This window comes from Mycteria americana, chromosome 10 (genome assembly GCF_035582795.1).
Source record: "Mycteria americana isolate JAX WOST 10 ecotype Jacksonville Zoo and Gardens chromosome 10, USCA_MyAme_1.0, whole genome shotgun sequence".
Lineage (NCBI taxonomy): Eukaryota > Metazoa > Chordata > Aves > Ciconiiformes > Ciconiidae > Mycteria > Mycteria americana.
This window is the reverse complement of record NC_134374.1, coordinates 4,161,388-4,175,618: the sequence shown is the minus strand read 5'-3', so window position 1 is coordinate 4,175,618 and position 14,231 is coordinate 4,161,388. Positions and strand designations below refer to the sequence as shown.

At 36.5% G+C, this 14,231-nt stretch overlaps 1 protein-coding gene across 3 annotated transcripts in view; it reads right to left on the bottom strand.

Annotated features, from left to right (window-relative positions):
• MTMR1 (myotubularin related protein 1) overlaps positions 1–14,231 on the bottom strand; it is a 40,252-nt gene that overhangs the window by 16,144 nt on the left and 9,877 nt on the right. For 2 of the 3 annotated variants that reach the window (XM_075513518.1, XM_075513519.1), the window contains 9 exons: positions 13,372–13,466; positions 13,048–13,155; positions 12,529–12,630; positions 11,736–11,819; positions 10,925–11,074; positions 10,002–10,190; positions 9,325–9,510; positions 5,988–6,194; positions 5,051–5,143 (listed from right to left, as the gene is read on the bottom strand). In XM_075513518.1, the coding sequence (XP_075369633.1) occupies positions 5,051–5,143; positions 5,988–6,194; positions 9,325–9,510; positions 10,002–10,190; positions 10,925–11,074; positions 11,736–11,819; positions 12,529–12,630; positions 13,048–13,155; positions 13,372–13,466 (1,214 nt within the window). The remainder of the gene's footprint in view (positions 1–5,050; positions 5,144–5,987; positions 6,195–9,324; positions 9,511–10,001; positions 10,191–10,924; positions 11,075–11,735; positions 11,820–12,528; positions 12,631–13,047; positions 13,156–13,371; positions 13,467–14,231) is intronic. The other variant, XM_075513520.1, reaches the window with a different exon arrangement.

Genomic DNA, 14,231 nt, shown 5'->3' with positions numbered 1-14,231 from the left:
AAATTAAAAAATTGGTAAAATTACTTCAAACTTTAAGTAGTGTAGAAAGGAAGAAACTCAGACACAAGAAATAACCAAAAGATTCAGATAAGATTTTTTTCTTATTTAGTGACTATTTTCAGGAAAACTCAGCAATTTCAGTAATTCCCATTGCAATAATACATTTCAGCTACATACTTCTTTATAAATACTCCTCAGAGACAAACTTTACATTCTTTATGCAAGTATACTAGAATACAAACATAGAAACATTAGCTAATGTGAAACTGGTGACACAAAGCAATCCATTTTAAGGAGCTCTAACAGTATTCTGTTCTAACCCACCCCAAACTGTCTTCAACATGTGCTTTATTTCTCCTGTTACAGGTCAATAAATCGTGGGGGGTTTTTTTGGGGGGGAAGATGATGATGACATTTAAGAGATTTACTTCCTATTCTAACATGCAATGAATTGGATAATAAAGACTACTGCACATACAATGTGCTTAACGTATATTTAAAATGTTTCTTTCACTTTCTACCCAAGTAAGTTACTTTTCTCTATTTCACCCCTTGAGTTTACCATCAGCTATGTACAATAAGCCTTTAATCTCTCTTCTTTTACATTGGAAAGTAAATCCTGTACATCTGAAATGAAAGAACTGTTATTCCACTGAGCACCACTACGTATTTTATTCACAAGCAGAGGTTACCTGGTACATTCTAGGAAAAAGAGTTAGAAATTTGAAAACACTCAAAATGTTTAAGATACATCTTAATCTGTAGCACTCTCAAAGTCATAAAGGAAGAAATTAATGCAAACTGCATGGGCTGCTACCTATTCAGATGGAAAAGGTCCTTCTTCAATCAAATTTTATGATAGGACTACATATGGCAACTGCTTGATGTGTCAAAATAACTTTGCATTCAGTATGACAAGGGTCTCAAACAGAGATATGGAATGATAAACATTTAGGAGAAAAAAAAATTTAGAAGACTACAGGAAAATTTAAGAAGTAGCATTTCTCTCATTACCATGAAAGAGAATGTTATAAGAGACTAATTTTCAGGACAAATGAAACAAATTTAGTTCATTGCCACTAAAGGAGTAAATCTTTACAGAAGTCTAAAATGCCAAGTCACAGTTTCATAAGGAAGAATTTCCTGCTATATGGAGAAATCTCAAGTCAGTATTTCAGATCTGAAGAAAGCACTGGTTTCTGTTATGTGCCACTGAAGAATACTGAACACCTTGGCATGAGTGACTCAAGAGCTACTTTAAATTAAAAAAAAAAAAAGATGACAAGTATAGCTAGGAGGAATAACACAGCAATTGGGACTGTGGATGAACTAGCTGATCCAGAAATTCCTCTCAGTGTCATCTGTGATTTACGAAGGGCAAATGTTTATTCATGTTGAAAGTAAAGAGTTGAATAACACACAATGGGTGTGCTTGTATTAAACCCAGAAAGATCTAAGTTTTAAGCAATGTTATTTTAAAAGAAGATTGATTTAAGTCAAACATTGCAAAAACATTCTCTTTCCAAGACTTCTCAAGCTAAGATATACCAACTTTCAACTGAAAATTTTGAGTAAGGAAATTATCAGTATCATGGCTCACAAAATGAATGGGAGCCTTCCTTCTTCTGACTCTACTACGGATCACTCAGTGTTTAACAGCACAGCGTGCTCACACTGGGGCTTCTCTCTCAAATCACTGGTTTGTTTTCAGTCACCTAGCCATTTGTTTTCATAAAACATATAGGAACTTAAGATTATAAAATTCTCTTTTTCAGTCAAGTTCAAAAGTTATCACTTACAGCACTTCCTTATCTCTAGGAAATCATGCCAGAACTCAATTAGAATACAATGATGTTAACAACACAGCTATGATTTTAAAAAAGTATGAACAGAACTTGATAAGCAGGCATGCTGAACCAAGTCAGGAGAAAATTCAGTGGGTCTCAGACCTCAACCTCCTGCATCCAGCCCAAAGCAGCAATCAGATACAGAGAGCAAAAATAATTTGCAAAGGATCAAAATGATATTTGGAAATAACTTTGAAGACAAAGCCTCTCCTAAAGGGACTCTCTTTAACTGAGCGCACTTAATGAGCCTTGTCACATTAGGGTTCTGTGTTGTGACGGGTCCATACTAATCAGACGGATGCCGACATGGCCACTATTCCAATCCAGTGAAGCATATTCAAAATTCCATACATCAGTGGTTGCACTCCAACTAATTTATTAATAAGTGATAGCACTTTATTGAAACCCTGTCTTTGGATACAAGAGTTGTACTGTTGGAGCTGATGTATCAAGACTGTAAAGCTTCAATTACCACTGCTGAAAAATCACTGACCTAAAAATGGTTTCCTCTGTAGTTCCAAGCCCATTAGCGTCTGTTTGAAGATTCAGGTGGAAAAATTCCCCAAATGAAAATTTACTTCTTGTCAAATCCACTAATTGTGAGAGAACACATGGGTCATTAAAATCGCCCACTCGATGCTGCTGGAGTTGTTGGGGGTTTTTGTAAAGGAGGTATTTAAAAGAAGAATTCTCTTGTTTAAAAGTCTGATGATGCCAAGTGGCATCTGATTCAGAGACATGCAAAATAAACTTGCTTTTTAATCAATGAACTCGTTCTGTACTACAGTAACATTTAAAGTTGAAACATTTTGCGGAACAGTTCTTATGATTGTGCGACTTGACTGAATTTGGTTAACTGAACACTAGATATCATAACAAAGTACACTACTGAAACTAGTGAAAAATGCATCTCTGCAACAGATGACATCCGGTAACAAACAGAATGCAACTTTCTACCAACTTTAAACATACCTTCCTCTTCTGTGGGTACTGTGCATGAAAGGTAGAAAGGTACTACTTGAGCTGCAATGCTACACGCAAATTTTACAGTTTTGTTTAATTTTTAACAGGGCATCCGTATTTCATCAGATCACTTGTGGCCTTTCCAATTTGACATCTGCTATTCAAAATCACCAGAATTTACTAACAGAGGAAGGAAATCACTTCACCATATGTTTTTTATCAAAATCTGATATCAATGTACTTCTCTCAAGTTCTTTATTACTGTATTTGTGTGTCATGAAGACCATAAAAAACAAGGGAAAATACCAGGCTGTCAAGGATTAAGTTTCATTGTCTGAAGCTATCCGGAAATTTGTATCTTAGTGGGAAGTTAGAGATTGTCTCACTGTATTAAGTCGACTGTTTTCAGAATGTAATTCTCAGAACCCAAAGAGAAAATTTGCTTGCTTTGAGCCCATGCCCAAACCCAAGCCCTTACACCCTCCTGCAGTCATTAACACTTATTTAAGCTTTGAAACATTTTGCATATGTTTACCATGGATTCTAAAGCATGAAGCTAGCACTGTTTTACAAGCAAGTGATCTACACAAGGATAAAATAGAATCCTGGTTTTCATAGGTCCATGTCAAGGTAATCACAATCTTCACATCTATTCCCTAGGTGTTGAAGTCAACTAAAAAATAAAAATAAGTGGGCAAGAACTCTCCAAGAATGATGTTTTCAATTTTTTTTCCGTGCTGTAACATTAATGATTTTTCAATGCCACTGCTGTTCATGAATTTCAGAACAGTTTCTGGATCCAGGTTTTGAACAGATGTGGTATTGGCAAAATGTTTCACAGATTCCTCCCCGCCCTCCATCCCTTTTTTTTTTTTTTTAAACTAGAGGGAACTAAATTGTTTATAGCAAGAAATAGGAGGCAGCAAGGGAGATCACAAAAATAGAAGAGGCTGCTCTCAATTAAGGATCTCCCCAGAGGACTTTTTTTTCCTACCAGGTGTTTAGAACTGCTTCTCTTTGCTATTGTTATTAGCTTTCCTCTGAGAGAGGGGCAGAATTTTTCATTTATTTTCTCCAGCCATACTAAACACCACGTTAATGCTGAAAGACATACTAAACAGCACACTAATGCTGAAATAGATACACAGAAAGAGAAAGTCTTCAAGGGACTCTGGACAAGGGCCCAATATTACAGCAGGAAACTTTCATAAAGCACCAAAGACGACTGTTTTCAATATAAGTTTTGGAAACTATGATGTAAGTTTTCAAGAACCATGTTCAGAACAAGAAGACTAAGGTAAGAGAGGTAAGAGATGTGGGAGTGCTAGCATCATATGGAACCAGACTGTTACCCTCCTCTCTTCAAAACAAATCACATACTGTACAGACTTCAGTATAATAGCTTTTATCATAAGAGTGCAGATCTACGTTAGGCTTCAAGGAGAAAAAAAAAAGAGAGGGGAAAAAAAAGAAAAAAAAAAAAGGAGTCAAGCACTTCTAATTTACTTGGAAATAAAGCCTTCATGTGGACAACCTATTTCAGTAACTCCATTAAAGAACAGCAATATAAAAGCTCAGAAAAATCTTAAGTTTATGCTCATGGAGGTACAAATAAGGAAAATGAAGGCTAAAGCCTTTCCATAATTTAACATATTAAAAAAAAATTGAGAATTTTAATATTTGCTATCTTAAATATCACTAATTTCAAAGATCTCCCCTGATCCAGAGGTAAAAGCAGTGTTGGAAGTAAGAAAGCTTATCTGAGAATAGGCTTGTATGTCAGAAATGCTGTCCTGTATGTACAATGATGCCAACATTAACTTGTATTTCACATTTGAGACATACATAGAAGAACCCTCTCCTCCCCTCAGTTCAAAAACAGTTTGCTGTTTCTTAAGGACAATATAAATCCATACGAACATTTACTCCACCAGTGAATATGCAATGCAAATCATTTATCTCATCAATAACCCTCATTTACGTAATCAGAGAATCCTTTGAAAGCCCATTTTAAACAAAAAGGATTCCTGGTATTTTGGTTTCAAGTCAGTACTTCTACTCTAGTTCCTTGTACCTTACTTTGAGCAAAAAGTTTCCCTATGTGTGCATGGTGCAGCCATAGCACGACCAACTTTAGGAAGACACGTTACTGCTCTGCAAAGGAATATGTTCTCCTACATGAATTACGTTTCCAACATAAAGACTGAGACCCCATAGAAATATACTCTTAAGCATCTTACCTGCTTTGTCATTTGCCAAACACAGTCGATGAACTGAAGGAAAATGGGAGATCTGTCTGCATCAGCATGATCATCATCTCCATGTCCTACTCGCTGAAAGTCAAACCAAACTTTTCATTTCAGTCTAGTGTATTTACAGTACCATCCCAACACTTTAAAGCTGAGTAACTTAAGCTTTAAGTTACTAACTAAAGCTTAAATATGTTCCAATGCTGAACAAGACAAGCAAATATTCCATAATGCTAACCTGTATTTTTCAACTACCAAAAATGCATCCCAATATTCACTTATAGACGTGCCTTTGCTGTTGAGCAGAGCTGGAAAGACACTTGGTCAACAAAGCTGTGCCAGTTGTTTCCCATCTTTCACTGCACAGCCATTTATTTCTACCAGTGGGTCAAACTGGTAGGTATTTACTAAGACTGTACTGAAACAACAATTATTCCATATCCACCTGCCATAACTACACATCATTTCTCCTAAACCATCTTAGAGCAGAGCCCACAAAATGTCATAATAATTTATGTCCTAATTCCCCACTAGCCCATGTGTTAAATAAACACTTCAACCTTAAATCAGAGTAATGGTTCCAGCAATTTTACCTTCTAGACACCTTAATTGTTTTCCTTGTTTCTCCATTCATAAGATTGTTAAAGATGAAGCAATGTGTTACAATCCCTCTTCCTCATAAAAAAGCCATGTGATTTTTTTTAACCATTATGTTCAAGCCACTTAATTCTTATTTACTTTATATTATACCTCACACACAGATTTCCTGTTAGCAATAAACAGGTCACAATTCTCTGACAAACTCACACCATTAAAAGAAGGACACCTGAGATAATAACTAAAATGCAGCAGAGTACTGTGAGAAAACATGCTATTCAAAATAAAAGCTTTGAAGGTGACAAACTGCACACTAAATCTTTCAGCTTACCATTGCAAATCGGTGTCCAAAACTTATCCATTCTTTCTCTATCAGAACTTCAAACCCCTTGATAGTTCTGTAATAGCTGTCCAGCATAAGCATAGCTAGTGCAGTAAGCTGTGCAGTTCGATCCCAACCATCACTGCAATGTACCACTACAGATGTTTTACCAGATTCAATTTTATCTGCAATTCTTACTGCTCCGGCAAGAAGCATCTTGAATAAACAAACATAAAGAAACGAGCATATTAAACACTGACCAAAACTTTACCAAAATAAAGTTATAATTTTATATTCTTAAGGTCAATATATTTTAAAATTTCAGATTAATTACATAACCATCTGGATGACATTGCTTTAAATTAGAGATTTCCAAACGGTGGTATGCATACTCCTAGAGGTACAAAAACTGTGTGCACTCTGTTGTCCAGGAGAGAGTTCTTACCAGTTCTCCATTGCTAGTAGCACATAGCAAAAGAATCTGGGAATCCCTTCTCTAAATTAAATCTGAAATTCTGTATCATGATGAAAAGACACAAATACTGTAACCTATTCCAAAGGCTGAACGTTCAATGTTTTCAAAGTTCATTTTCACAGTAATCAATCACTCATTGTAATAACATTCTTCCTCAGCTTTCAGGTCTCAAGTACTAAGTTTAGAGAAAGGGACAAACCATCCAACTAATCGAAATCAAAACACAACCCAAACAAAGCCGAAACCCCTGGCTGGGAGCCTGTGCCGATTTCTTGGTGCATGAAGTATACACTGTATTCAACCCATGAGCAGACCACTAATAGCGTGGATTCAGAAGCACGCTGGAGAGCAAAGGACAGAGATGGCACAGGACTGAGATCACCTCTGTGAACTTGTTATTCTTCTCCCCCACAAAAAAATCCTCTCTTGTTCTCTCATGCCACTCTGTAGTTTTTTAAAAACTTGAATAATCTCTCTCCTGTGAAGATTTGTCTCTGTAACATGATCTATCACGGCACTGAAAAATATGTGAAAAAAACCAACCACTAGAACAGGACCACAGGAGAAATTCCTGTTCTGCATTCCCACATAAAGAAAATGGAATCTCCCAAAATACTTGCATTTTTCCCTTCCCAGGCATGTAAAAACATCTTCCGGGAGGTAGGAAAGCCAGCATCCACTGGAGAAGCTGTGCACAAGAGCAGTCTTCAAAGCTATTTCAAGAACCACATTTTCGAGACAATTTTCATTGATTATATCTTTCATTGATTGTATCTTTTATGGTAAAACTGAAGGATGCCAGGATGGAAATATCAGGAAACAATACAAAAGCTTCCATGGGAGAACACAGCTTGTGGTCTGAACTAGTTAATTGCCAATTACTTCAGTTACAAAGCTCTACTGCACTAAAAAAGTGCAAATATTAAAACAGTTTAGTCTTCAATAAAAGCAGAAAACTAATCTATGTAACATACAGGTATGCAATAGCTTGCTCTAAATTGTCCTGAAGAGAACACAGATGCCTCTGAAGGAGTACAGCTGAAAATAAAAGTATAGAACAGATACAGGCAATAAGCAGAGAATGGGAGACAGAAAACAGCGTTACTACTAATTCAGTAAATATCTGTGGAGTAGGTGAAGCACTTTATTCTACTTTGGACAAAAGCCTTTAGAAAACAGCTTCTTCCACAAACTATTATTATTCTTTATAGGCGTTTCAAAACTTAGCAACCATCACAGTGTTTCAGTTAGGGCTCCTAATGAATAACTGGCTTTGGATTGGTTTAGAAAATGTGAATTGGTTTAAAAATAATAGCAAAAGTTCTACCCTGAAAGACAGAAAGTACCCTGGAGGGCATGAGGAAATATCCTGGGTGTGCAAAAAGCACCAAGTGACTCTACGCCTGTTGTTACTACTGTCTTCACACACACAGAACGTTACTGGTGCCCCCCCGGACCATCTTCGAAGTGCTGGGGGTGCCCAGTGCTAGGAAGGTGAATTTCCAGTAATGCATCGCATTAAACTGGGACACAATCACACTGCCCTGAGCCCATAAGACAGAAGATGCGTTAGAGTAAAGCTGTGGATTTGTTAATTGCTATTACAAGCCAAATCAAATAGGCAAGGAAGGCAAGCAATTCTTGGATAAAAGCACAGGGAGATACTATCAACACTGTTACCACAGTAATGGCAGCTTTTAAGAAATCAGGCTGCAGTTTGTGCTGTCAATACCGTAACGCAAAGTGTCACGTAAGGGACAGATTCATTAATGTTACATGCGTGTCAACTCTTTAAAATAATTTAAATGAAATTTCAAATTGCTATGCTATTGTCATCTGTGCAACAGTGGTATCACTGTCCACCTTGGACACGGTCTAAGCCCAGGAACCCCACTGAAGTTAATATCAATGAAAGGTGACCATTGGCCCAAACAACTCCACTTTTAAAAACGGGCTATTGTGTTTAAGGCCAGGCTGGTAAGAAAAGGTTTCCAGATACTCAGATTCCCAAAGCTGTTTGAAATAGTCCAACTTCAAGAGAACAAGAAAATTAAACTGTTCCCAGAAGATCATTAAATCCGTTTAATTCTTAATTTAAGTGTTTGCTCCCTCTACTGGTTCTCCTGCAGCAGTTAGCAAGCACTAGTTAAGAAGAGTAAAATTGAAGAACAATCCCAAATATGTTTTGCATGGGTGACATTTGAGCCACTTGCTAATGAAACAAATTCCACTCCATCCATATTCATCATAAACAGGGGAGTGAATGTGGTAATGAAATAATCTATTCTAAAAGCATTTCAGAGGTTAGTGAAACAGACTGTAAAACTGAGTATGGCAGTGATTTATTTTAATATTATGTTAAATAATAGAGCAGATTATAACCCAGTAGAGCACTGACTATAAACAGCCCATGAAAATGTAGGTGCCCGACACATGAACACTAACACTGCATTGAAGGAGGGAAGGATAAGAAAGACTGCAGAATTTACAGTCAAGTCCTTTTGGCAGTTGTTCAAATATAATCTGAAGTTCCCAGGGCAGTCTTCCAAAAAGCAGGGATAACCCTGGACTGCTCACAAACATTCCCTCTCAAGAAACTAAAACATTGTCCAACACTAAATACGATACTGTGCTATCAGGAATTAACTCATTACCTACCAATACATAAAACTGGAAATACAAAGTTGTTTATGGAATGCTTAAAATGCTATGTTCTAAATGACCATTTAAAAATTAAACTTTTTAACAAGATTATTCTGATCAAAGCAACATGCTTAAATCTAAACATTATTTCAGTAATATTTTCAGAAATGCAAGTTAAAAACAGGGTTTAAAAGAAACAATTGATTTTTCACATCAAAAGTATTTTACCCTTATATATTCCAGCCAATGTGTGGAGTCCACATTTGATAACCACCGAGTCTCATCAATAGTAGGATAAACTATTTCTTTAAGTTTACGCAGGGATTCTCTCATTACGTGTATATTATGAATTTCCAGGAAGACCAGCTCTGCATTTGGGTAGGCACTTTCACTTTCATATCCTCCACCTTTTGCCTGTCATTCAAAAAGTAAAAACAGACAAAGAAAAGAACATGTACAGGACTTCAGTATGAGGTTGAGAGAGTTATTTTGGTCAGGTTTCAGGATTTTCTGAGAGAAAGGATTATTTTAGCACTAATAAAAACATATTTTTGGCTTTTGTTTTTCTAAGAAGCACTAGGGGGTTTTTTTTAGGTGAAAGAAATTCTAATTATAATAGACTACATTTGGTAATACGTTCATATACCTTTTCCTTTTTACTACTGAAACCTTTGGTCTTCTGTGGGCTTTACTGCATCATTTCTCAGCTATGTCTTGGTGCTGCTTTTAATTCCTGCTTGCCTTTCCAAAATGCTACAAGCAACTCACCTTCCCTTCCATGCCCTCTTTCCAGACCCTTTTTTATCTCTTTTCAACATCAAGTTCTCCTCATCCTCATCTCTTACTCAATCTTCAGCCTTGTAATAAAGATAGAACTACTAATGCTAGTTATGATACCAACCTACCTTGTTTGTATCTGCAACACTATTCTGTCTGGCATCAAAGATGATAAGTTTATGTGACTGAGCATTGGCATCCATTATTGTCTGCAAATATTTTTCATCTTCTTTACAACGCTTATCGTTTGGGCCTACCGATGGCTGACTGCATCGTGTTATTGTTGCTTGGCTCTCAGGATGAATCCAGGATAACACCTGGAATAAAAGAAAATTATTTTGGTTTACTACACTACTGTAAAAGCAGCAGGCCAGAGTGCAATCAGATAATCACACTGCCTACATGGTATTATTTCCTGGAAAATCAACAAATGCAAATTTAAGGACAAGCTGATACAAAACCATATTGACAGCACACTAGCACTGCTCATCCCAAATCTGGGCTTGAAATACAATTCTAACAATTCTAAACATTTTAGCTTTTATTTCTAATAAAAACTAAGCCTGCTACTGCATCTTACTAATTAGAAAAAAAAGAACAACGGAGGAAGAAAAACTGCTTCCATGTGGAAGTCTATGGACCCGTACACTACCTTGCTAAGCAGATCTATAGCATGAAAACTGTCACCATCTAACAGATTTAAAGGGATTCTTATGCTACCTGAAAAACTTGTCTATTCTCCAGAAAACCATACACCAAATCAGAACACAAGCTAATATATGAATTAGCATCAGATACCATTGTGACTTAGAAGTGTTAACTCCAAACAAAAATTGATTACACGGCACAATTACCAAGCAATTAGACTCCTATTTGAGTTGCTCTCTTCAGTTCTAAACCCATTAAGCCTAGTTCTTCATTCTCCCCCCCCCCTTTCAGGAAGGAAGCCGGCCCACTATTATTTAAAAAAAAGCCTAAAAGAACTCTGAAAATTTCTTATAAGCTACAAATTTGTAGAGCACTTATATCTCCTTGTAAAAGTTTCACTTACTGGAACTCTGCCTTTTGCTCTAAACGCTGCCACTTTTGAGAGGTCATCATCCTTTACACTGGTTGGCACAACAAGAATAGCAGGGTATGTATCACAAAGCTCATAGGTGCTGTTAATTTTGGATATTTTCCAACTCTCATTGGGCAAGCCCTGTATGAAAGCAAAAACATTTTTGTATTTTTCAGGTTAGACCTTTACATCTCTGAGTTTGGGGTGATGACAATTTTTATATGCTACGTATGTTTTTAAAAAAAAGTGTGCCCACATTTTTCTTTTAAATAAGCTATAAACTTTAGGACTTCATTTTGAACCATAAACCAAAACACTAAAATTCTGTCCTATGTATTATCTCTAAAACCGATATGCAAAATAACCATTTGAATAAGCTGCACACTCAGGTAAAAAGTGATCAAATAGTGAAATAAAAATACTTTTGCAACTAGGGAACTGTAGATTTACAATGACAAACTACGGTTACTCTTCTGTTTAATGCTGCTTATTCAAAACCAAATTTTTATAAAGCCTATATTTTCTAGAAACAGCACTTGGAAAATATGGACATAAGAATGCATGTTAAGATAGACCAATTTGTTCAAGTACTCAGCACCTGTTATCTCCATCAACTTTAGCAGGCGCTCAACACCCTCAAAGTCAGGCCACTTGCATTTTATTATCTAAACGTGAGATCCAGACAGTCTCTGTATGTAGCCAGAGATGAAAATTTTGAGTTTTCTTTAATATTTTTTTCTTGTTTAAATGGTTCTGGGGAGATGGAGAAAAGAATAATACACCAAGTACTTATATAACTTACCTGCCTCTTATATTCTGCCATTGGATCATACACTTTCCAGCCGTTAACAGCAAACTTTTCTTTATAGCTGAATGCAAAAAGAGGCTAAAGACAATAAAGGAAAGGCATAAGTTACTGTCTGATGGGCTGTACGCACAATAAGCTCCAAAACAGTGAACCTTCTAATATTGCAAATGTAACACTTCTAAAACTCTTTAACAGCAGACATAAAACCTTCAGTCAAGATTGGACAACACTGTGCTAGAAAGACAATGAAAGACAGTTTCCTCCTTCAAGTACATGCTATATAATTAGCAAAATCAAGATAGGAAACAGAGAGAGTTGAAGTTACTTGCCTGTGATCATACAACACATCAATGGCAAAGCCAGGATGAGAAAATTGGTCTCCTACCTCCCAACCAGTTCCTTACCCATACAAGCAAATGAAATAGCGTTCCGCAGCTAACTAATAAGACGACTAATTGTAATTATTTGTTGTTTTAGACAGAACTTCTAGACTGAATTATCTACTGCAGAAAATAAAGTCAATACATACATATTTTTAATCAGCAACATTAGGCAAATCTAGATCTCAAGGGTTATGTACAAATTAACTAACTTCACCGATAGCAGGACATAGCATGTTTTACGAATTAATGCAAAAAGGAAACAGGGTCAGAGTAGCTTGCCTGCTCTGTAATAGATTTTATGAATCAACATTTCAATGTTTGTTATACAGCCCTTGTATTTCCCCACCTACACTTTCCAAAAAGAGGAGAGCCAGTGACAGCCTTCTCTACATCTTAAAACTTACCAGCCCATTAGAAACAGGAAATGCGCGTGTTACAAGGTTTTCAAAAATCTCCAATCTGTTTTGCTCTTCCTGTTTATAGGCCAGCCGCAAATTTCTCATATCCTGTCAAAAATAAGTTACACTACTTTACTCTATGATAAATTAAAAAAAAAAAAAAAAAAAGCAGTTATAAGAAATTTGATTGAAGGAAGACATATATGTAGCACTAAGTCACTGACATCGTCTAACCCACATTAGAACAGAGTTCTGTAAGCGTTCGTATCAATGACTAGGATTGTCATTAGAGTTGCTAGATATCAAAATAGCCATTTTTCCTTTGAATTCACTCTTGAGACAAAAGGCAGAAGTGCTTAAGACTGCAAGTATCATAAGAGGAATTGAAATACATTATCTAATGAAGCAGGGTTGAAATACAGGGAACTGATCAGACAGAAAAACAGCACACGTGCATGCAGATTACTCTTACAGAAAAATGAAATGAAAATACTTTAATATGAATAAATGTCTACCATGCCATACCTTGCAAACTATTTCTATACCACACGAGTTGTCTCCGTGGCTCTGTACTCCAATTTTTTCAACTCTATTTATGACTCCAAGGGGAACATCAACAACAAAAGGTGGATCCTGAAATTTGTATATAAAAGAAATGAATTTTGTTACATTAGGAGGAACACAAACTAGTATTATTCATGTATGTTTCATTAGAGTCAACTATAATTCCTGTTTAATAGACTGCTGTGGAACATCATACTTCACTTACAGCAAATTTGTCACTTTCTGAAATCTACTTCAGCAACATTCCTACCTGAAACAATATGCAGATAGATAGCGAAGTCTTACCCTTTCAACACTTTTGATATACATTCTGAAGTCCGTCACTGTTAGTGTACCACTGACTGCTCCCATAAATGGACAGATATACATAACATCTTTAGCTGGAAAACAGACCAATTAAAGCTTTGTTTTACTATTACAGACATTTGTGCCATAAAAATCTATTTCCATTTAAAAATAGCAAGATTTTTGCAGTTCCGTAAGATTGTGATGCTTGACCTCTACAGGAAAGCCTACTCTTCAGATGCTGTCAGGACCAAAAGAGCTGTCTTCAACTCAACAATGAAAACAATCAAATTCCTCAGTCCCACTGCTGCTCAGCAACTACTGAGCAACTGGGGCTGGGCTCAGCTAGCAGGGGCCGCAGTAAGGGCAGGTAGGTAACAAAGCACCCTGCTGGTATTCTTAACTGCAGGTGGCTCTGGTCCTTGCCTTGAGGCGTAACGCACCCACACTCACCTCAGAGAGAGAGCATCCAAATGGGCAACTACTGATGTGTACACAACTGACCTCAAGGAATTCAGTTATATGCCCATATCTTCATTTTCACTTTTATTTGAAAGAGCTAGTATTATTTTCTAGCCAAGTACCGTACTGCTAATGCAGAACTTGCCGTCCCAGGCCAAAGTGAAATAAATCTCATTAAGAACTAGAAACTAAGTTTTCCAGAACTTCATCTTCTTTTCTATCAAAATTTGAAGCTTTTGAATCTATGAAGTATCCTTGGCATCCCCAAGCAGAAATACAACCCACACACCTATATGGAACAAACTAACCCTTGAAAGAAAATGATTTATCTATACGGAACAAGTCATCCTCTGGAACTGATTTCTCTTTCCTACATTTGGATTTAAAAGACAAAGAAA